This window comes from Armigeres subalbatus, chromosome 1 (genome assembly GCF_024139115.2).
Source record: "Armigeres subalbatus isolate Guangzhou_Male chromosome 1, GZ_Asu_2, whole genome shotgun sequence".
NCBI lineage: Eukaryota > Metazoa > Arthropoda > Insecta > Diptera > Culicidae > Armigeres > Armigeres subalbatus.
In genome coordinates this window covers 265,843,192-265,866,985 of record NC_085139.1, presented here as the reverse complement: position 1 = coordinate 265,866,985, position 23,794 = coordinate 265,843,192, and the positions used below count along the sequence as shown (strand labels likewise).

The window sequence follows — 23,794 nt, the reverse complement described above, 5'->3', positions numbered from 1 at the left end:
TTCTGTTCGGAGGAGAAGCACAGAAGATATAAATCCGTTCAGAAACCCGAAGAACGGAACGGACATCTCTTGGGTTTACAAACGGAGAACCTTTGGCCGTTCACTATTTTGGATTCTAAACGGAACTCTTTTTGGGTTTTCAAACCAATACCATTTGCGCATTCGAACAAAATCCTTTTGGCTTCCGAACGGAATCTTTTTAGGCTTTGCAATCCTAAATATAATCCGTTGTACAGAGACAGAAAAAAAATATTCAGAAGCCTAGACGGCTCCCTCGGAATTCCAAAAGTATTCCTTTTGAAAGTCTAAAAGGAATCCGTTTGAAAATGAAGTCCAAAATAATTTCGTTCAAAAGCCCAACAAGGTTCCGTTCGGGAACCCAAAAGAATTCTGTTTTGGAAGTCCAAGAGAATTTCGTTCCAAAATATAATAGAATTCCTTCCAGAACCCCAAATAATGTCGTTCGGAAACCCAGAGAAAGGACTTGTTTTGAGATTTTTTTGTTTTCTGAACGGATTTCTTGTTGGGCTTTTGGAACTCTTCAGGGTTTTCGAATCGATTCCTTTTGCGCTTCCGAACAAAATTCTTTTAGGGCTTCGGTAGTAAATCCCATAAGTATTCTAATCGGAATCCCTTGTCCAGAAGCAGAAACAGATTCCATTCACAAGACCAGAACGCTCCAATCGAAAGTCCAAAAGTATTCCGTTCGGAAGACCAAAATTATTCCGTTCGGAAATCTAGAATGATTTTGTTCAGAATCCCATCAGAATTCTTTTTGAAAGTCCAAAAGGTTTTCTTTGCGAAGCCCGGAGTGATTCCTTTCGAAAGCCCAAAAGAATTTCGTTCATAAGCTCCAAGGGATTCCTTAATAAACCTCAGAAGGATTACGTTCGGAAGTTGACATAATTTTGATATCTAAGAACAGATATCTTTTGGGTATCCTAACGGAATGCTTTTGTGCTTACGAATGGATTAATTGGAATAAAATGGAATCTTTTTAGGGTTTCGAATAGAATAAAGGAATATTTCTGTTTGGAATTTTAAAAGGATTCTGTGTGAAATCCAGAATCCCATTCAGAAGCCTAAAAAGCCGCGCACGGAATGCCATAATGATACCGTTTACCTTATAGAATTCCGTACGAAATCCCCATAACGATTTTATTTGACAACCCAAAAACAAACAAGGATTCTGTTTAGAAGTTCATAGTTTTTGAAAACCGAATGTCTGTAAAAGTCTGTAACTTTAATCAAAAGTCTGTATAATGTCTGTAATCTGTATGATGTCTGTATGCAAGTCCAAATGTCTGTATAAATACAGACATGTCTGTATGTCTGGCATCCCTGGTTTTCGGTTCATGTTCATGTTCATAAGACGATCCCCACCGATGTGTATCCAAATGAGTGTCTAGTATAGGAACGAAATGCGTTCATATTTTATTTATGCACTTGTTCTCGCACCGGTTGTTTCTATCAAGGTTGTTGAAGTGCAATCATGCTTCGCACCGGTGGTGAATATCCGGTTGCTATTGAGGCAAACACGGAAATAAATAAAATCAGGGAAAAATTATTTATTTTCAAATCTTTCAGAACGCGCTCCAACTTTTGTAATATAAATATGTGCGTAATGCATTTTGTGATTATCAGATTAGCTAGACACACATCTGATAGGTGGCGCTAGCTTATATGCAATAATTTAGTGAGGTGGATATCTCGAGATCTATAAGACTTAGAAAGATTTTGTCTTCTACAAAGTTGTTCGGGTAGCCATAACATTTATGATGGAGACTAGTTTAGTTTGGAATTCATACGCATAGCGGCGCTAGTGTATGAGAAATAACCTGTTAGGTTAAATATTTCTAAATTCGTTAGAGTTAAAAAGTGGCCATCTTCTACAAAGTTATCCGAATTATCTGTTAGGTTGATTATTATGTAAGATTTAAAAGGGTAGTCAAAACCAGAAGTTTCCCGAATAAAAAAAGTCCAATAGAATTACAATAGAAATTATTGTAACAATATTGTATTTTTCACGAATGATTAGATTCGCTCGACGAAATGCAAGAGTTGTCAATTTTGTCTTAAGAGGCAATTTCGATAACCTTTTTATAGAATACCTTGATTCAAAAGCACGTGCTGGATTGAGAACAATGGGACTGAATGTAAACATCGAAGCACTAGTTGGGTTTGTTGTGTAAACATGATCAGCTGGAGAGCTGAGAACAATGAAAAATATTGGCAAAATATTGACGAAATTTCGGTAAAGAAATTACCGAATTTCAGTAAAAAATATTACCAAGATCTTGGCTGTTGGAATCTTGGCAAAAATTTTGCCGAGGTCTACAAAATAATTTAAGTGTGTACGGCAATATTCTGAAAATTCTAGATTTTGAGATATTTAACCTATCAGTTTATTTCTTATACACTAGCGCCGCTAAGCGATTGTGTTTAAAACTAAACTTGCTTGCATCATGACGGTTTTCACCACCCGAACAACTTTGTGGAATACGGCAATATTCTAAAAATTTCAGTTTTCGAAATATCTAACCTAGCAGGTTATTTCTTATACACTAGCGCCACCAAGCGGTTATATCTTAATCTAAACCTGCGTTGGTCATAATGGTTTTGACCACCCGAACAACTTTGTAGAAGGCGGCAATATTCTAAAAATTACATATTTTGAGATACCTGACCTATCAGTTTATTTCCAATACACTAGCGCCGCCAAGCGGTTGTATTATTAACTAAACTTGCTTTCGTCATGATGGTTTTAATCATCCGAACAATTTTGTAGAAGACGGCAATATTCTAAAAATTCCAGATTTCGAGATATCTAACCTATCAGGTTATTTCATATGCACTAGCGCCGCCAATCAGTTGAAATCCAAACTAAACTGACCTCCATCACAATGGTTTTGATGATGAGTACCCGAACAATTTTTCAGCATACGGCAGATTTTTTATTTATGGGTTACTTTATATTTCCGTGTGATGGTTTGGCAACGGTTGGAGCGGGTCGCCAAATTTGCCAACTCGCTATTCACCGAAGGTTGCGTTTACATTTCCCACACCCGTTTACCAACGACCGGTGCGAGTTCGCGTCATGAATAGAGGTTGCTATTTTGGCTTTATTCACGCACTGGTGGGGATCGTCTAATGTTCTGCGACTTTCGTTTGAAATGTTTACGCGGCACAGTTTTCTACGCACTTGCCTAACGGAACGTACACACGGTCAAGGCGTTTGACCAACCTTGACTCCACCTCTCGTTTCTTTAAATATCCATCAAGTTTTACCAACAGCGGCACGAACAATCAATTTATTCGACCAACAATATCACACACGAACGACTGAAGCGCCAACTTGAGCACCAACCATCAAAAAATATATGGGGGTTTGTGCAACTTCACTACAAATGCTCAAACATGTTCGACGAGCCTTGACTCCACCCCGACAACTCAAACCAAAATCAAATCGTTTTAATTTTTTCCAACCGAGCCGCCAACTGTCAAATGGTTGTTCGAACAACTTCACACACGTTCAAACAAAGCAGCAACCGAAGCGTTTTCTTGGGGGCGGAGTCAATGTTCGTCAAACTGCTTGACTGGTGTGTACGTTGCATAATAGCCTTCCTTATGACCATACTAACTGCAAGCCGAGCATTGATGTGATTTAAGGACATACTTGGAAGAGTACCACGATGGCCGTCAATATGGCACCGGACCTTCCACGGGTCGTTACCACACCTCCCGCACTCCTCTCCCACCAACATTCGAATGCATCGAACAGCATCGAACAAAAGTTTAATATTCAAATTACTAACCTGCTCACAGCATATTTCTAGAGTGAATTTTGAATAGGTCCTATGTGTCATTTACATGAATCTGAGTAATCGATGTTTAATGCTTCCTAAAATAAAATCAATTGCTATTTAATGCAAAAGCAACAAAAGCTTTCAAATACCACATCATAAAATAGATAAAAATAGGTATTTTAAATTCTAGTTCAAAATCATCAGTTATTACAGTTAAATACTTAGTTTTTCGGATAAAAACCATTTTAAGTCGTTCTGAGATTTTATGCGAAAATTCGACCTAACCGATGCGACCTAAAATCAGTCACCATGTTACTTTCGACTAGTATGTTTCGTCGTTCTGTCAATTGCCGTGTTCATGCGACCTGACAGATCGGACCTGTTGATGGTTGTCGTTCTACCTTCGACCCATAAAAAGTAAACAGATTTATTGTGTTTCAAGTTGATCTAAATTTATTTTATTCCATTAATTCTACATGTTATCATTATTTGACCCGTATCGTGGATTTTCTGGCCGAAGGTATGTATCAGTACTTAAGTAACGCATTGTTAGTAATGTTTTCTAATGGCATAATGTAATGCATTATGTATCTGTTTGCAGTAATATCGCAATCAAGCGCAATGATGTGTTTCCGGATACATTTTGCCGTTTTCAATCAACGCGGAATGTATTTACGTTTAAGCAGCTGTGCGCATCACTTTCCAAACTCTGTACGTCTGGCGAAGTGCAAAATCTAATCACTGCTATTGCGAAGGGCAACTAAGATGGAAACCCGGACGGATAGCATATGAAAATATTGGAAATAATATGCTTCTTCCTGCATTACGTTCATCGATGGACATGCCGCATCGCAGCTGGAAATTTTCTACCCGAAAGTTTTTTTTTAGACCGGACCCAGCCACCCGCAGCTTGATCCGAGACTTGATCCAGCCATCTTCTTGGTCTTGCTTTTAGTCTCTCATTTCGCTGCTATGCAAAATAATAAGGCAGCAATTATATTTGCCTGTTATATGTTACCTATTATTCTCTTGAAGTAGCCTGCGCTGTAGAGTGCAAGCGCCAAAATCAGAAATAGAAAAGAATGATTTGAAGTACAGTTAGTCATATACTCTGTCCAAGCATAAGCAATTAATAAAACAGAAGACAGAATAAAATTACAAACTACAAGACAATAATTTCGATTTTCGATTATTTGAAAATGACAAACAAACTAGTTATTATGTAGATTAAAAAAAACTTATAACGAGAAAAGCAGAAGTTTGGTTATAGAAGCTATTTTTGTCCTAGGTCTATTTTCGGTCAAGCGTGATACAAGTGCTGTCCAATGAGAAGTTTTAACTAGCACGAAGTTGTTCCCGTCCTTCTCGTTAAATATTTTTGCCAACCAATAGACATGAGCGGAATGGGAATAACTTTAAGCTGCTCATTGAACAGCACTACACTGTCCCATGAAACATGTAAGGTACACTGGGGGAAGTGGAAAAAGGGGGTAAGTGTAAAAAACGACTCGAAAAATTGGAATTGTACATACTTTACAGTTTTTACCACATCATAACATTGTGCAAGAATATACTTTGATGCTCACACTAATACTATGTTGAAATTTGTATAATACATACACTAACGCTGTTAACGCTGGAACTGTAATTTTAGGTTTCGCGAAAAGTTGATTTTTGCATTCATAAAATCAATTCTTATTTGCAACAATTGTTCTTTTTTCAAGTGAATTTATTTCACAGGTGACCGTTACAATACAATTAAACTAATCCCATTCAACTGGTAGTGGTTTGTACCAAGAAAGCAAATAATTCAAAGATTTTACACTTACCCCAGGTATCAAACACTGCGGGGGAAGTGGATAATGGTCTAATAACGCAATTTTTTTCTACCCTCCAGGGCTTATTTCGATAGCTGTGAATCTTAATATGTTCCTTCTATGTTATCATTGTGATTCCAGTGGTCATTGGACCAATTTAAATGAGAAAATGGCTGATTAATCCATTGATGCCTTTCACATGTTTTACATATGAAAATAATGTATAAGAAAGTTAAAAATAGCACTGATAGGTAAATATATTGTATAATTTACATTAATTTTTATTCATAACAAGTTTCGTCGTTAAATGCAATTTTTTTGCGAACGAATTGGTTAAGGACAAGAAATTAAGAATAGCTGATAATTTTGTACGTGCTTTGCGCACACACATACATACAAATACGCACATACAGACATCATCTCAATTCGTTAAACTAAGTTGATTAGTTTATAATCCTGTAAGTCCCATTTTTTTCCATTTTTCCAAGTCCATATTTGGGGCGAACATATAGACTTTACGTATACTTAGTATTCGAGAAGGCAAAACCAGCCCTCCCCTAGCTATTACTAGAATTCCTTGAGAATCTATTCTGTAAGGTAATGAAATTATTCCACAAAAGATACTCAGAACAATTATCGTACTGATTTGAGTTATATGTAACTACTTATCACTATTGAAGGTCAAGGTAACATGGGTTTTCCACTTACCCCATCCCACTAGGAAAAGTGGAAAAACAACTCCTAATTTTAAAATCTATTTCCATAAACTTCAAGCGACCAAAGTGGTATGAATTACCACACAGTTGGTGCAAAATTGACTGTTTTTGATAGCCCATTTTGATTGAACGCATTTAAATCATTTAAACTGGTTTTACACCAACTCAAACATGCACTATCGATTTTTCCTTTTCCACTTCCCCCAGTGTACCTTATGTTAATTTTTGTGGATTTTGACTTTTCATCATAGAGCAGTCTATTTTGATGTATACTTTTAGAAAACTCTAACTGATTTCAAACTTTGTTCGGAAAATCATTGAAAACAACATCAAGTCTAATTGTCCAATTGCTTAATTTCTACGCATAATTGTCTCGCGGTGATTAAATTCATCATTATGACGGATTCTGTTATTTTATGGAGCAACACACATTGAAATAGCATTATCTGTTTAGATCTTGCAATTTTAGCCTGTTGCACTGGTTTAATGGGGGCAATTTGTACAATACTCAAGGTTCACTTCCATAGATAAAACATGTGGAAACATATGTCAATTCACGAAATCATGTATTGAACGGGGCTGACATGCGTAGAAACCATAAAACAAGTGCTCTATTTCTCGGCACAACTGTTCCGCCAAACTATTTTCATGATCGTTGTCGCAAATTCTATTTGTGAGTGAAAATAAGAATAATGCTGTCCAATGAGCAGCTCGAAGTAGCTCGAAGTTGTTCCCGTCCTGCTCGTTCTTTTTTGTCAACAAACAGGCATGAGCGTGACAGGAACAACTTCGAGCTACTTCGAGCTGCTCATTGGACAGCACTAATGTTTCCAATGAAATGAAGTCTTCTGAATGGTTTTGTGATGTAATAATCTTATATTGCATTATGGCCCGTTTACATATGAGCTAGTTCTAGCGGACAATGCACTGTCCGACAATACTAGCGCGAAATTAGCATAATGTAAACAGAAATTGACATGTGCTAATAGTGTTTACATTATGCTAATATCGAGCTAGTATTGTCGGACAGTGCATTGTCCGCTAGAACTAGCCTATATGTAAACTGGCCATGGCCCGTTTACATATTTGCTAGTTCTAGCGGACAATGCACTATCCGATAATACTAGTGCGATATTAGCACAATGTAAACACTATTAGCAGAGGACAATTCCTGTTTACATTATGCTAATACTAATGACACACTGGTGGTACAAGTACCATGGCACAAAAATCTTGAAATGAGTGTCATATCTATTATTGTCTTCATCAAAGATATGGCCCGTTTACATATGAGCTAGTTCTAGCGGATAATGCACTGTCCGACAATACTAGCACGATATTAGCATCATGTAAACAGGAATTGTCCTCGCTAATAAGCGTTTACATTAAGCTAATTTCGTGCTAGTATTGTCGGATAGTGCATTGTCCGCTAGAACTAGCTCATATGTAAACGGGCCATATTGGGTCTTGGAATTATTTTCTTGTCACCTTGTACCATGTTACAAATACCACAGGAGTGTCTTTAGTATATGGCCCGTTTACATATGAGCTAGTTCTAGCGGACAATGCACTATCTGACAATACTAGCACGAAATTAGCATAATGTAAACGCTTGTTAGCGAGGACAATTCCTGTTTACATTGTGCTAATATCGCGCTAGTACTGTCGGATAGTGTATTGTCCGCTAGAACTAGCTCATATGTAAACGGGCCAATAATTTCGAGTTAGTATTGTCGGATAGCGCATTGTCCGCTAGAACTAGCGGATATGTAAACGGGCCATATACGCCAGCAGGGAAATTAGGGCTCAATTTCAAATGCCATTTTCTCATTTGTCGTTTTTTTTAATTTGGTACAAGCATGCGTAGAACGGCAGTACAGTCTTTAATTCTAGTGAAGAGTTAATTGACTTATATTTGTTAGGAATGAACCCTTGACGAAAATGCTTGTAATAAACTTATCAGCAGCACAGAGAACAGACATAGCTGCTCGAACTAAATTTTATTAAAACATGTGCAAACATTCAAGTCCAACCTCAACGTCGCCAAAGCAGACGTAGCGTTTTTTCATCGTGAATATCGTCCCTAATACTAATGACGCACTGGTGGTTTTCGTACCATGGTACAAGTTGTACCACAGGTGTGTCACCTTGTACCATGCTGGTACAACGTGGAAAACCATGGTACAATATGTACTAGGGTACATAACCGTGGTATACTACGGTCCTTGTACCACCAGTGTGTCTTTACTATAAGCGATTACGTTGGCTTACTCCACTTAAATATATTAAATATAATAATCTGGTGACAATTCGTATAAATTAACGATTAATGATAAAAAGTTAAATACGGCAATTTGGCACTAGAATTCCCATAACGTTATGCACAAAATGACCAGTACAAAATTTACACAACCGCACGAATAAAAATGAACGTCTGTTCTCTGTGCTATCAGCTCGTTGGTTGTGAAGAGGTAAAGTTATCACTTCATTTGTCCATCACCCACTTGCCATTATAAATCACATATATCTACAATGATTGCTTCGCATTGCCAAATACCTAGTAAATGGTCATTATCTGAATAAGATATTATATTCTTTTACCAGCAAGTCATAACATTTCTAATCTATTGATTTGTACCCGAGTCAAGACAAACCATGTAGAATATAATAAATATGCATCATTGATTGTATTCTTCACCTGTGGCATCAAAGGGAACATGAAATAAACACTAGTAAGAGCATCATTAACGGGCGCGAGCATTTAAATCACCCGCACATTGCTGAGATTTTACCTCCGTCACTCCTCTCCGTATCGGTCACTATTTTGACTCTCAAATTAGCTGTATTCCATACCGTTGACGTTTTACATTTAACAGTTTATCAAATAGCAGCGCTGTAAACCGCGGTACCAAATTTAGTCAACTGTCAGTCGCACTACTGTTATAGCTGCGCGTTTAGCTAGGGACCGGTAAAGTGTCAAGTAATGATACTGCGCTGCTAAACGATTAATACTTGCGCCTGGTAATTTTGCTCTAAAAGAATTATCAATAAAAAAGTTCAAATATTTTTTAATTATATTTAATGTTTAACAAAATAGTACATTGTTTTCATTTATTAATAAAACTTCAAACTCGTTTTTATGAATCTTCAATCTTCGTCGTCAGTTTTATCATACATGTCTCCCTCAAAATGATCAGCTACCCCGTTATTCTTGTGCTTGCGCCCCTTTTTCGGCTCGACCAATGTCTTTAAAAAAGCTTCATAGTAGCTTTTCTGGACTATAAATGGCAATAAGCTCCGAAGGTCGTTTAGTTTTGCAGTGGGCAAAGCTATCGGTTGTGTGCTTATTGGTTTGAGACTGATATCTGCATCAACGGTTTTTCCACACAATAAATCTAGTTCAAGATATGTGTCCTTGTCAATGTCATATTTGAAACGAACTTTTCCAACAGTTTCCGTCGTGAAAACAAATTCCATTACGTTTTTGAAGCAGAATTTTTCGCCGGATGTTGTATTTTTTGGTATAGAGTAGTATTCGCTCAAAGTTTTTGTGTTAAGGAAATCTTTTTGTTGCATGCCGACCACTTCGAACGGAATTGATCGTTGTATTGCCGATATGAATACTTCCCAGTCGCGTGGGGTTTCTATACTGACGTCAGAACGTTTTTTCGCTCTCTCGATTGCCGCATGGACAGTATCTACTTCCATATGGGAATGACCTGTTTTCATGAATCTGTGGTGCCCACGTAAAGATCGACCGTTCTTTTTTAATTTGTCCAGAGCATAGGTAAACAAAAACACAACATTTTTGTTATGGTTTTGCCCAGAACAACGATCGCTGTAGTAGTAGACTTCTTCTACTGTAGTAGGCATTTGAAGAAGGTCTTTCAACAGGCAAGATCCAACTTCCTGGGAGCCTCTTCTTGCCTTGGTCTCATCCCACATATAACAAAAAGCCTTATTTTGACCCAGATAGCTTTCAAAGAAAGTTAGATTCAACGTATACAACTGCCTTTTATAGAACGCAACCCCACACTTTAAATATGGTGTAGGAAGCTGTTTTTGTAAATCGAACGATACGGTACGAACGGTGTAATCCATTTTTGATCGCTCAATGTCGTTCTTTTTTTGGAGATATACTCGCTGAGCAGCAGCATGATGTTCGTCTCTCTCTTGTTTTAAACGGGTCAACTCGCTATCATCTTTCGCCATTCGTAATTGAACCTTGAATCGGTCACACTCATCACACGTGTCTAGCTTCGGTTTCCGAAAGTGTAGGTTCAACGATTTGAAAACGATCCGATAGCTGTTGTAGCACACTACAGGGAGATTATCGGATCCACACTTGGCTTGATATAATTTGTACATAGACGATACACTTAGATCGCTTGACAGATACAAACGGTCTGATTTCTCGCGTCCGTAGTGGCTAGTGTATGCCGGGAATGAAAGCATATGGTCCTTTATGTATTGCACGTGCTCATCGCTGATTTTTCGAGCAGAGCGATTGTCGCATCGACCATCATCCGCAGCTACACCGGCACCAAGAACTTTTTTGGCTGCAAGATTCCTCAGCTTACGGTCACCAACGTCGAAGGTACCCATGAACATCACTTTGCACACGGTCACCGGTCCGTTGACACCAGGAAGCTTATATAAGCGCGAATGAACTCTACGTGAGTTGATGACCTGAATAAAATGGAATAGCAACAATGATCGTTTAGTGATATAATTACGAATGAATTACTTTTCAAGAACATACATTTTGCCGTGCCGTTGTGGTAACGATGATGTGACTCGATAAAAACTGATTCTGTCCAGAAAGTTTGAGTCGTAATAAATTCTGTAGAAGCTTCGAACGGATCGCATCTGAGTATTTTGTTTTACACTTTCGTCTACAATCGCACGCGGGCCTTATTTGTCGTGCTGCCATAGTAACTCCATCTGGACGGGTATACTGCAAACCTTTCTCTTTTTTCTTCTTGTTCATCCATTTCGTCTACAGCTTGTATGCTAATATTAACTATAGGAGAAGCCTTTTAGCATAATCGTGGCGTGTTGAGATTGCACCTATAAAAATGATATCCATGTATGAAGAAAATATGCTTGATTAATTCAGTGTCGATATTGTTTTAGAAGACAAAATTGCTTAATTCCATCTATTTTCACAACTTCATTGATATCAGTCCCAAAAAAAGATTTGCCGGCTAGATAACGAGCTATATCATTTGATATAGAATAACCTAATAAAAAATCCCATTTCAGTTTTCAGTATACGTCCCCACACACTGTTGTTTCGCATACCGTGTGAATTTTGTTTGATCCAACGACTAATGTATTTGTCAGCCGTCATCTATAGGTCAAGGGCTGTTAATAGTAAAACTTTTTCCTACACACTTAATTTTTTTTACCGGGATCTCAGCAAAATGTTAAACTTTTACCGAGTTTCGCACCGAGATTTCTGTCAAAGTTGCTGAAAATCAGCAAATAATTTGCCGAAAATCAGCTAACAAACGTCATTTTTGCCGGTATATCAGTTTTTATTTTGCTATGCAGACAGCTGTGCGGATATTTTCCGAGCTGTAAAATTAAAAACTGAGTGTGTACGTCTTAGTAGACCAATGTGCCTGATCTTCAAAATGATTTGGACCACTTAGAACATCCGGTTTGGACATATTTAGATTGTAAATCATGCGCATGGCCTTTAAGGGCCTGTATGGATACTATGGGTTGCTATTGGTTTTGTATTGAGCCTAATTGCCTTGGTATAACTACTGGTTCAAACTCCAGAATGATTTGGAGAACTTAGAACATCTGGTTTGAACATATCTAGATTGTTAATCATGCACATGGCCTCTAAGGGCATGTATGGACCATCTTTTAATTGTAAATCATAATTTAATTGAGCTCAGTTGGCTTGGCTAATTGTACCTTGACAGATACGTATTTCGACCTCAACAGTAAGGTCGTCTTCAGTGTCTCGTACTTGACTCGACTTGAAGAAAATGATCGCAGCTTACACTATTTATACTATGCGTAGGTATAATAATTTATCTAGGTACTTATCAAAACAGAAACATTTTATTTTTATTTTTCAACATGGATCTATAAAAATAGCTCATAATATGTAAGCCTGGGGTATGAAATAACAAAAACTCCACTTTTTATTCCATTTCGAGTCATTAAAGTAGAAGTCTATTTTTCTGTCAATCAAAAAATGGCGGGGTAAGATGGGTCAAACAGCGGGGCAAGATGGGTCACCTTTAAATACTGCAATTAATATTGTTTTCATTCCCAATATTGAATTACACACAGATAGATAGCTTTATTCCCAATGACTATATTGAATAAAAAATAATGTTTAAGCCTTGGATGAAGAAATGACTCTACATTTAAAAATATCTGCAAATTCTTATGAAAACAAGCCCTCTAAGTATAGCTTTCTTAAAAACAAAAAATAGACATTATCAATGAACAAATTAACTTCATTATATCAAAAGTAACCCTAAAATGATTGAGCCAGCAATGGAAAATATGTTTTGAATACGAACTATGCCCCTCAGTATGTGCTGACCCATCTTGCCCCATTTGTAAGTTCACGTTAGAATGTCTAATTTTCGATCGAATTCATTTATTTCAACGCAGTTAGATCACCTACATTACTTATAATACGTTCACTATGTTACTAAAAATGTTTAAACTTCACACTGCTCGACGAGATTATACGTCTTATAGACCCTGTGCTGCGCATAAGACACACTGCTGAAAAATCTTCTCCCTTGCCAGACACTACCCAAATAAAATTTTATCGTCAAAGCGAGCGATAATAAAGTAGAACCAAAGCATTCCTCCTACAAAGTCATAATCTCCACATTAAAATGTACACGATGCTCAAAAACGGCCCTGACCCATCTTACCCCGTGACCCATCTTGCCCCGCCTAACCCTACATTTACTACGGTGCTTACTTCAACTCGCTTGTTGCGCTTAATGCTTATGTATAAACTTGAAGAGCCAGGAGATAAAGCTGTTGGGAAATACTTGAAGAGCCAGCAGCTGTTGGGAGAACCATCCATCGTTCACACCGCGAAAATCGTAGCCAGAATGTCGGACAATAATCCGGTGAAATGATTCTCCCATAATTTGGTGCTTTTTTAAATAAATTATCATGAATTATACCCCTCGAATCAGTTCATTATCGTCATAGAAATTATCAAACTCAATCCCTGGCATAAAAAATTTGAAAAAATAAGAAAGATCATCAATATTACCTGGTTCAGATTCGCAAGCCGAATTCACAGTCTGTATGGAGGACATCTTTGCTAAGCATTCATCTGAAGCAGGGACATCTGAATCAATCTCATCTACAGTTCTATACTTTTGGAAATACTCATATATAGATAGATCGTTCAAGGCCGGAACTTCGTCTTCGCTTTCATCTGTTAAATTGTCTGAATCATTCTCAAATTTCCAATCCGGATCTTCATCGTCGCTGCTGAACAATTCTTCTTCGGAAACATATTTCTCATCGAATATCCCTTCCTTTAGTTTCATTGGGTTGTGTACCGCCTTTCCTGTAGCAATATTTTTTACGCAGAACGCCGGTAATTGAGTTTGTCGTGACCTGATCTTATGACAAGGAAGAGGTGTGGATGTTATAATATCGTGGAAAGACGGTTGCATAGTGGTATCAATGAATGACTCATGTATTTGAACACTACCAATCTTTGCATAACCGGGATACTTTAATGACATAGCGCTGTGCGAAACTGAAGCATGACCTGTAATGAAACAAAAAAAAAAAAAAAAATAATAAATTTAAAAACATAAAAAAAAACATGTGGGAGATTTAATTCGAAAAAGGTATTGGAGGTAATCACTTTCATTCTATAGGATGTCACGTCGAATGTTTTCAAATTGAACCTTTTACATGTTGTGCATATGCAGATTGAGTTTTCATATCAATGTCATCGCCGGATAGTAAACCGGGAAAACAGGCTTGACGATTTGGAACAACTGTGACAAACACGACACTGTACAATTTGGACAACCTTTTTAGGCTTAAAAAACCCTGATTAATCCACTTAACGGTAATAGCGTCTTTCTCGTGCATCACAAAAAAAAATGTTTGGGCATAATGCTGTCCAATTTTTAGTAGGAAACTATGGGACAGGTCTCCCCGTCCCAACTTGTTGCAAACAAACCGGTTGAGGGTACGTGTCTAAAAAATTAGTGAATATTTGCTCACAGACATCTTCTCTAATCATCAACCTCAGTTGATTATTAGGTATATAAAAGTCCACAACATAATATATTATAACCTTTTCGATACACTTTGGTGTACAAACTCGTGAACTTCGTTGGTAAAAGAAAGTGATGTTATATGATCTCACTTACCATGATGGTTCGAACGCAACTCTAGCGTACTATTCTGTTTCCTTGATAGATAAGACAACCCTTCTTCGTCTATTGCTTCGTTCGATTGAATCTGCTTCATTTCTTCTTTTTCTACAGCACTTGTTTCTACGGAGAACGCAGGCAATCGTCGTAAATTCCTTTTCTGACATGGAAGCGGTGTGGATGTCACTATATTGATGAAAGACGGATGCATAGTAGTTTCAATGTTCGACTACCACATATTTTATCTCCGGGAAATTGACGGAGTACTGTGCGAAGCTGCAGCATGTCCTATTGAAGAAAAATATATGTTTAACTTATTGACAAACGAAATTAGTTTTCAGTCGTTTAGACAAACAGACATAGCACTCTGAGATGTTCCATAGTTTATCTATTTAAGGTTCGCGAGAAATTTGGTGCCAAATCCATTCCGTTACAAATAACTATCAATCTGCCAAAACTCAAATTGGTCGGCTTCTGAGTAAAATTTTGACCACTATGGGAAAATAACCATCGAACTGTTAAATTTTAAGTAAAAGTTAAAGGAATTGGTGATATGGTTCGCCGCCTTAGGTGGTTAAACGGCCACTGAATTTTGGTTGCTTGCGACGTTTGCTTTCATCCACTACAGATGCCGATAGTGATTTTTGTCGGATAGATAATCTTTTATGTATCAAACAAAAAAAATCGCTGGTAAAAAGTATAAGTAAAAGTATACTTAAAATTTTCAAAGATATTTCCTCGGGTATATCTGTTTGTCTGAGTTTGTGATCGAAAGGTCCCACTTACCTTCAAAGTTCGGAGGTGCTGTCGAAAGTAGCTTTAACGCCTTCTTCTGAGTCTCCGCTAGATGTGTCGGTTTTCCTTCTGAATTATAACTCCTTTCCAAGTTGCTGGCGAACTTGAACGTTTTGCTGTTTTCTCTTTCATGCTGATTAAGAGGTGTTGATCGTTTCAACCAAGATTTTCTCATGTTCAACTGTAGCGCACTATTTCCTTCTGAAAGGCAGCTTGTTGCGAAAATGCTGCCAGAGTGATTGAAACGTCTGGAATTTTCTTTGTCATGACAAAGAGGTGTAGAACGATTTAGCCAAGGGTTTGTTCGATTTGAACATGTTTTCCATCCTGAACGAATTGATTCCATAGGCGCCGATCGATTCATTGAGTACAGTGTTGGAGTCAATAATGGATTAATTGCCTCACAGGCTGGTTCAGTTCTGCTATTAGTTTTGTCTTTATTAACTTCCAAGACTTCAAACGGAGGATCTATCACAATGAAATTAAAAGACTGTATTAGATACAGCTTAGAACGATTGAGAAATTTAATATTTCTGTAAATTTTGACCACTATGGGAAAATAACCATCGAACTGTTAAATTTTAAGTAAATCTATATCTGGTTCTCTGAGTTTGTGATCGAAAGGTCCCACTTACCTTCAAAGTTCGGAGGTGCTGTCGAAAGTAGCTTTAACGCCTTCTTCTGAGTCTCCGCTAGATGTGTCGGTTTTCCTTCTGAATTATAACTCCTTTCCAAGTTGCTGGCGAACTTGAACGTTTTGCTGTTTTCTCTTTCGTGCTGATTAAGAGGTGTTGATCGTTTCAACCAAGATTTTCCCATGTTCAACTGTAGCGCACTATTTCCTTCTGAAAGGCAGCTTGTTGCGAAAATGCTGCCAGAGTGATTGAAACGTCTGGAATTATCTTTGTCATGACAAAGAGGTGTAGAACGATTTAGCCAAGGGTTTGTTCGATTTGAACATGTTTTCCATCCTGAACGAATTGATTCCATAGGCGCCGATCGATTCATTGAGTACAGTGTTGGAGTCAATAATGGATTAATTGTCTCACAGGCTGGTTCAGTTCTGCTATTAGCTTTGTCTTAGAACGATTGAGAAATTCAATATTTCTGTAAATAAAAGTTGAAGCTACATAAAGCTCCAATTTCGGGGAAAACCGGGGCTCAATATGTATTTTGGTTTGACTGAGAGGTTCATGCCTCATATTCATCATAGTTTATTAATCGAGAACGCTTTCACACTAAAATTCAATCAACTGGGAATCGAACCCAGCCACCCTCAGCATGGTCTTGCTTTGTAGCCGCGCATCTTAAACACAAAAAATCAAATAAAATTCGGGTGGTATTCAAAAAGTTGTGAAAGTTCAGGTTAGCCGAGAAATTAACGAATTCCAAATGGGTGTAATTGATTTCTGGTTATTCAGTACAAAATATTTTACTGGATAAGTTGCTGATTTTACAGCACAGTATTACAGGAATTACAATCACGTGTATTGCTTACCACTTCTTCTATGGAATGACGAAGACAAAGTTGCATAGCAATGTTCTTCCAGAACATCGAGAGCTTTGCTTGACATGCATCCAGCCATTGTACTGCACATAAATGAATACATTTAATAAAATAGGTTTCTCTATTTAAATAAAAGAAAGACTCACCTAGCTATATCTTGTTCCCACGAAACAAACTTGAAAGTTTATGTTTAAGATTGATATCTGATATAATTAAATTTAGAAGTTTTCTTTCAAAAATTCAACAACAAAATTCGTCAACAAATGGTCTTATGAACACTTTTTGTTATTTTGGCAGATTTCGTTCATGCGACTTTTTTTTGACATAAGGTCGAATACACGATATCTAAAATTCATTCATTTTTCTCAGTAATGACCTTTTTCCGCAAAAGGTCGAAATAATCATTTTTATAGTTCAGGAAGGATTGTCACTTAGGTCGAAATTCTTTCGAATTATTATAAAATAAAGAAATTGAAGAAAAGCTCAATATTTTTTTCAATAATGGAACTATGTATGCTCTATCTATTGTTGCAATTAGCTCGAATTTTACATTTTTGTTACTTACAAACCTATTCAAAAAGTACTCTAGATTTATTTACTTCCCGTGATAATTAACATGTTTCTTCAAATAATCCTTTGCATTTCGGCTCGAATTATAGAATAAATTAGCAGCTTCGTGCCAATTTAATAGCCGTTCGCGATTTGGTGGGCATATCACTGCACTTCACTTCCTCTTAAAGGGCATTGAAAAAATCAAGTTTTCACACACTTCTCTGCACATGAGCAGCCCGAAATGTTGATGGAATGCCAATTAAACATCACTTTTTAAAATCAGTCACTTGTTTGAAGCGAAAACTTAATATAAACTGCTGTTTTTGATCGAAAAAAACCCACTAAAAACTGATCGCGGAGTGAATGTAAACACCGGCAGCGGCAGCAGCAAACTAATTTTTAGGGTGGCTCAAAAATTATTTTGCTCCGCCACGCTCAGTCAAATATGTTTCATATTCTGGGTATCTTCCGATGGTTTGGGCTGGTTTGAATAGGGGCTTACAGTGCACAGGTCGTTTCAGGTTTGTATGACAGTTGATATGGCGAGGTTGAACTTGACATTACCGTCGTGCGGGGCTTCTTTTGACTCCGGGGGCTACTTTGGATTTTTGATTTTTTGAAAAAATCAACGAAAAAAAAAAACCAAATTTGAAACATAAAGTTGCCATCCAACTATCAACAAGACACCCGATTGGTGATAATGACAATTTTATAGTAATTTTCGTTATAATTCTTGTTTTAAAATGTCCAAAGTAGCCCCTGATTTTTCAAAAGAAGCCCCGCACGACGGTATTCTGATTGTGGCGCTTCGTCATTGGGCCCTGGCGAGGGGGCAGACCATGTGATTGGATGAAAAATTCAAGAGCTTTGACTCCATAGACAATGCATATTGAATTGTCGTTCCGATAGTTGTGAGTCGATTTTATTCGAGGTTGCCAAATCCTGATAATTAGGCTTCTCGGAAAGCATCAGTGAAACGTGTAATTCAACAAAATAGCCAGAATTTGCCTGTGATAACCAGGCGCAGATACTTCATACAAAAAGTGTGACATGGAAGTGAGCCAAGGAGTGAGCGGGATATAAAATGCTTTTTTTTTGCGTTACGTAATCAATGGATCTTTACCAAGGTGCGGTTTTCATTCAGCTATGTGGGTTCTCTTTTCGCCAGCGTTTGGAGGAGAGGCACTGTAGTCAGTGTACTGAAAGGTTTAGCTTTCATACGAACTTGAACCGGCTTGTGCCCAATCAGTTTTTGTTAAAATTGGCTTTTGGCATACACTCGGAGCATGGGACGGAATCGATTGAGCGTGGTGGAGCTGGGTCGTTTTTGAACCACCCTACTAATATTCTTTGCTTTTTTATAAATACTACACCAACACTATTACAATATATGACAGTTTTTATTGTACCAACACTTTCAAAGCTTTGTTTTGGTACTCAATCCACCTTCACCTTAAAACTGCAGTCACGACTAAAGTGCATACCACTGCAGTTCCAGCACAGACCCGAGGGTCGTTTCTCACTGCTGCTTGCAAACTGCGATTTCGCTAGGTTCCTTTGCTTCGAACGTGATTGCTGCTGGTATCGCTGCTGGTGTTTGACAGCGTTCACCATATTATCACTTGAACTTCCTTCAATCATAGCAGCATCATGACGAAGATTAATCAAACGCTGACATTCTGCTGACAATTGCTCCAGCGTAACATCGTCTCGATCTTCTATTCTGGTAAGAAGCCTCGCTCTGACGTCCAGGTCTGTCTCGGACTTTAAGCCACACACGAAAACTAAACATTTAAATTCGCGAAGTCGAAGCAAATTCTGCTCTTCCCTCCTATGGGAAACTCCATTGCTATCTGTCAGGGTTTGAGTGAAACATGGCCGCCATCTCCTCCTATCTGTTGCTCTATCCAGTATTTTGCGCTCGATAATGGCGGCCGAGTGAGTGCCTTTTTGACATTCAAGAGGTAGAAAATATTTACATATTTCAACCACAGTAGGCCTTGATTTATTGGAAAAAAGGCACTCATCCGGTATCAACAAACAAACAAATGTCAAGCATTTACTTCTACGTTCTTCAAGGATTTGGTAATTATTTTTCTCGTGGATTGTTTGTAATGATTGAATTTTGTTTTCTAGGAATGAAGCTTAGTGGTGGTACCTACTTACCACCAATGGTCAAAATGGATAACTCAAAACAATATGGTTTTATATATGATACCAATATAAATAACCGTCATACCATTTGTTTTCAGGTTTGAACATGATATGTATATGAAACAGCTGCTGTGAGTTTATAATTAATAAAATCTCGGGTACTTATTCAAAAGGACGTATGTGTTTTTGTAAACAAAGATTCAAACGTTGATTAGTCCGATCTGATGGCACTCCCACGGAAACCAACACCACCAACAAGTAGCCGAAGTCTCCCCCTATCTGTCTATGGTGATGGTTTGCGTGGGAGGACTATCAGATCGGACTAATCGACGTTTGAATCTTTGTTTACAAAATCACATACGTCCTTTTGAATAAGTACCCGAGAAATAGAAATTATGCTGTATTTTCTAGAATATTATTTCAAAATGTTATTACGACTCTTACGTACGAAAACCCTTCAATAGTTTGTCAATTGTAACAGGGCTGAGGCTCAGTAAGTGTCGCACTGCTGGTCTGCTGGAGGTGGAAGAATTTTGGTAATGAGATGGCTTAAGCTAGGATACTTCCGCCGCTCTACTAGAAGAGTATTGGGGTCATTGGGTCATTTGGGGAGAGGGGAGTATAAGAGGTGTCGATGGGCACATAGAGCATTGAACGCAATGCTCAAACTTCACATTGACTAAAGCAATATATTACGTAATCAAGCAATAGATTATGGGCCGGAGGCAATCGGATAGTGCAAACAGATTGTAGTGATTCCAGCCCACTACCTGGATAGTGCCTGGTTGCAAATTTCCTTTTCCAAAGCCCTTTCCTTTAAAGAAATCATTGATTGTAATCATCTTGAGGTTTCATTCCTAGAAAACAAAATTCAATTTACAAACAATACATGAGAAATATAATTACCAAATCCTTGAATATCGTAGAAGTAAATGCTTGACATTTGTTTATTTGTTGATACCGGGTGAGTGCCTTTTTTTCAATAAATCAAAGCCTACTGTGGTTGAAAAATGTAAATATTTTCTACCTCTTGAATGTCAAAAAGGCACTCACTCGGCCGCCATTATCGAGCGTAAAATACTGGATACTGTAAAAACCCATAAAGAACTGTCATTGTTTGTGTGAAGAATTTTACTTCGACTTCGCGAATTCTTCTTCGGTGAGTTTCTTCAAGTCGAACTCTATGGAACACTTGTTTACACGACACGCATACGAGATGTACATCATCCTCAACTAGTCGTTTTATTTCCCGCGTGGGAGGTGTAATTTTCGCAGTTCACCTTTCACTCGCGAACGTAAACAACCGCGAAAATCTTCGGTTGGTCCCTTGGCAATCTGCAAACAACGGTAACGTTTGCTGATTACGGACTCAGCTGCACCGAATAAGCTCTTCAGCTTGACTACCGTTTCCTAGAATGCAAAATCTTTAGGAGCTTTTGGCATGATGAAGGTAATGAAACGTTCATGTTCAGCGGTCCACAACTTCCGCATCAACAACCGAACTTTGGCAGCATCATCTTATCCTTGCAGCATCGCGAGCGAACAAGTCGTCGTAACCTGAGACGAGACCTGCAAAGACGCTGCTTCTTTTATCTTGTTTTGACACTTGGTCTTCTTTTCATCACAGTTGACCATCGAGTTTCAACTGTTTACTTGATGTTTCACCTAAGCCCCAGGTGGACCCTTCTGAGCACAATAAAAGTGTATCCAATTCACGAAATAGTTAATTCATTTTCATAAGGATTTTTATACCGGGAACAAAACACAGCTTTATTACCGATTATTAACAAGCTAAACGGAAGGTTTGGAATACTCGTTAAAGTAAAAAGTCTTGGTAAAACAAAATGATGTGGAATATTTTATTTGGGATACCAATACTTTCACTCAAAAAGCCGCTCGTTGCATCTGACAGTTCGTGACAGCAGTTGCCTGGCAGCAGCTGAAGTTACATTTTACCTCTTTGCAGGTCTCGTCTCAGGTCGTAACGAGAAAACCAAGCGGCAAATGTACCGCCACACTCGATATCGTAGCGGAACTCCTTTATGTTACCGACAAGCGAATCCAAGATCGCTCCAGGATCCGTCGGTACTTGCACTTGAAGATTCTGGAGCGCTTTTCCTTGCTGCTGCATGTACACTAGACCTGTTCACCATTTTCAAAAGTATTCCAGATTCAAAGTGCCACCCCTCTATATCAATGAATATCCTAAATGGAGTCTCCTGACCAATTTTCAGCCAAATCCATGAAGATTTAAAGGTGCATCAAACGAGATTTGTGATTTTCCAGACTTTTTTCATAGAAATGTCGTCTAAATGCATCAATTTTACTGCACATAATAGAAGCATTAGTCGTTAATAGCTTCTTTAGACTATTATCTACCACTTTGCCACTAGGATGTTTAGAAGGCTCATTTTATGACTTTTTAGTAGATTTAGCTGAAAAAAATGCCCTAAAACCAGAAAAATAAATTTAGATGCTTCTGGGGGTGGTATATGTGATATTCTACTGAAGAATATATTATTTCGAATAAACCACTATATTATTCACTAAAATATACATCTTTATTCAGCTACCACGACCTGTCTCTGCACGCTCATCTCCGAGCACTCAACTCTCTCCCTACACTCTTATTCTAGAATACCACATCCTCCCCTGGCAGACATTATAATGTACAAAATAACTAATATTAATGAAAAGTTCAATCGACAGGCTGACCAATAGTTCTTCGGTATCCATGTAGTTAACATATGACTGGGGTTGTGGTGTTCGCCATGAAAATGTCCTTATCCAATACCTCATACATATAAGAGCCGGTTATGGTAATATGATTAGTATTAGTTGAGGAGCCTTGATAGATCCGCTGATACTTTCGTCGGGACCTTCCTTCCTCCGGTTATACGCAAAAAAGGGAAACCTGAATAAAAATAATTGAGAAGGGAAAAGATAGGTTTTAAATTAATTGTCATGGTTTGCCAACATTTGACGACACATTTTAACTCATTTTTCCAGTTTTCTTGTTTCTTGCATTTGGTGGGACAATCAGGCGGGAGACGATTTGCGGACTCTCTGTAAACTGCGTGGATGATGTCGTGGGCTGCAAAATGGTGGGTTGACATCAAGAAAGGAGCGCCCAACATGTGCCCACAAGTTCTTATCTCACGTTTCCACGGGTCGACCGATGGTAAAAAGACCGCCTTCTAAGGATTGCGTACTTAGCTGGTAGTGCAACCGGTACCCTGTTATCCTTTTGACATCTGCTAGAGTGAGAAGGTACGCCTTGAGCATCTGTTCAGCAGAAGGTGCGGCTCAAACAGCGTCTGTCTGGTACCCAGCGGCTAATTAACGAAACGCTGTATCGCGTCAGCTGTATCAAAAGTGGCAGCCCCACCAGCGCGATATAGGTAACGCGACCCTGGTAAGGCAGTTTACTAAAGCCTCATAAATACCACGAAAAATTGAGATAGAAGAAAAAGAGAAATGATGTGATAAAAACACTAAGTGGCAATGGAATTTCCGCAAAAACCATCCCATGATATAAAGACCGAACATTTTGTTATTTAGAATTTATCGGCTGGATTTTTTTTAATTATTTTTTAAAGTAGTAAACAATAACCGGAAAGCTATTCAATGGACTTTCTATTTATATGTTCTAAAATGAAGTAACTGATATCAAAGATAAATGCCATCTGTTTTCACAGCGATCCACTTATGTAAGCCTTTCTGAAGTTAAAGCCTGATCAATGTGCCTTCCGATATTACTAATTTCAACAATCTACATATTACTGCCGGAGATAATGTAAAGGATTCTAGGAAGTTGACATACAGTACTTCACGTAGTCCAGATAGAATACCAACATGTGTTTTGAGATGGTGCATTCAGCCACTTTTGGACCACGTTGCAATTTTGAATAATTCGATATTCTCTGATGTGGTGTCTGAACAATGAAAATTTTCATTTATGTTCCCTGTCTACAAAACAAAACGAAATTGGTATAACGCCAGTTACTAGAAGCAACAGTCAACGAGTTCTTATTGCGTAACTTAAAAC

General features: G+C 38.0%; 2 protein-coding genes across 2 annotated transcripts; both read right to left on the bottom strand.

The window, feature by feature from the left end:
- Nucleotides 1-11,249: 11,249 nt before the first annotated feature.
- On the bottom strand, nucleotides 11,250-14,948 carry LOC134213633 (uncharacterized). Its single transcript, XM_062692872.1, has 3 exons — nucleotides 14,736-14,948; nucleotides 13,610-14,119; nucleotides 11,250-11,409 (listed from the first exon to the last, which is right to left on the bottom strand). The coding sequence occupies exons 1-3, from the start codon at nucleotides 14,833-14,835 to the stop codon at nucleotides 11,363-11,365; spliced, it is 657 nt and encodes a 218-aa protein (XP_062548856.1). The 5' UTR covers nucleotides 14,836-14,948; the 3' UTR covers nucleotides 11,250-11,362.
- Nucleotides 14,949-15,304: 356 nt separating this feature from the next.
- On the bottom strand, nucleotides 15,305-17,315 carry LOC134207287 (uncharacterized). The gene is made up of 5 exons (XM_062683010.1): nucleotides 17,187-17,315; nucleotides 17,032-17,123; nucleotides 16,169-16,435; nucleotides 15,525-16,001; nucleotides 15,305-15,360 (listed from the first exon to the last, which is right to left on the bottom strand). The coding sequence occupies exons 2-5, from the start codon at nucleotides 17,117-17,119 to the stop codon at nucleotides 15,305-15,307; spliced, it is 888 nt and encodes a 295-aa protein (XP_062538994.1). The 5' UTR covers nucleotides 17,120-17,123; nucleotides 17,187-17,315.
- Nucleotides 17,316-23,794: the final 6,479 nt, after the last annotated feature.

Coding starts and splice junctions, on each gene's coding strand:
- LOC134213633 (XM_062692872.1), bottom strand. CDS start 14,835: ATGAAGCAGATTCAATCGAACGAAGCAATAGACGAAGAAGGGTTGTCT. Junction 14,120..14,735: donor GTTGCGTTCGAACCATCATG/GTAAGTGAGATC, acceptor GTTTCATTACAG/GTCATGCTTCAGTTTCGCAC. Junction 11,410..13,609: donor GGCTTGCGAATCTGAACCAG/GTAATATTGATG, acceptor TCATTTTTATAG/GTGCAATCTCAACACGCCAC.
- LOC134207287 (XM_062683010.1), bottom strand. CDS start 17,119: ATGGCTGGATGCATGTCAAGCAAAGCTCTCGATGTTCTGGAAGAACAT. Junction 16,436..17,031: donor GTCATTCCATAGAAGAAGTG/GTAAGCAATACA, acceptor GTCATGACAAAG/ATAATTCCAGACGTTTCAAT. Junction 16,002..16,168: donor AGCACCTCCGAACTTTGAAG/GTAAGTGGGACC, acceptor TCATTGTGATAG/ATCCTCCGTTTGAAGTCTTG.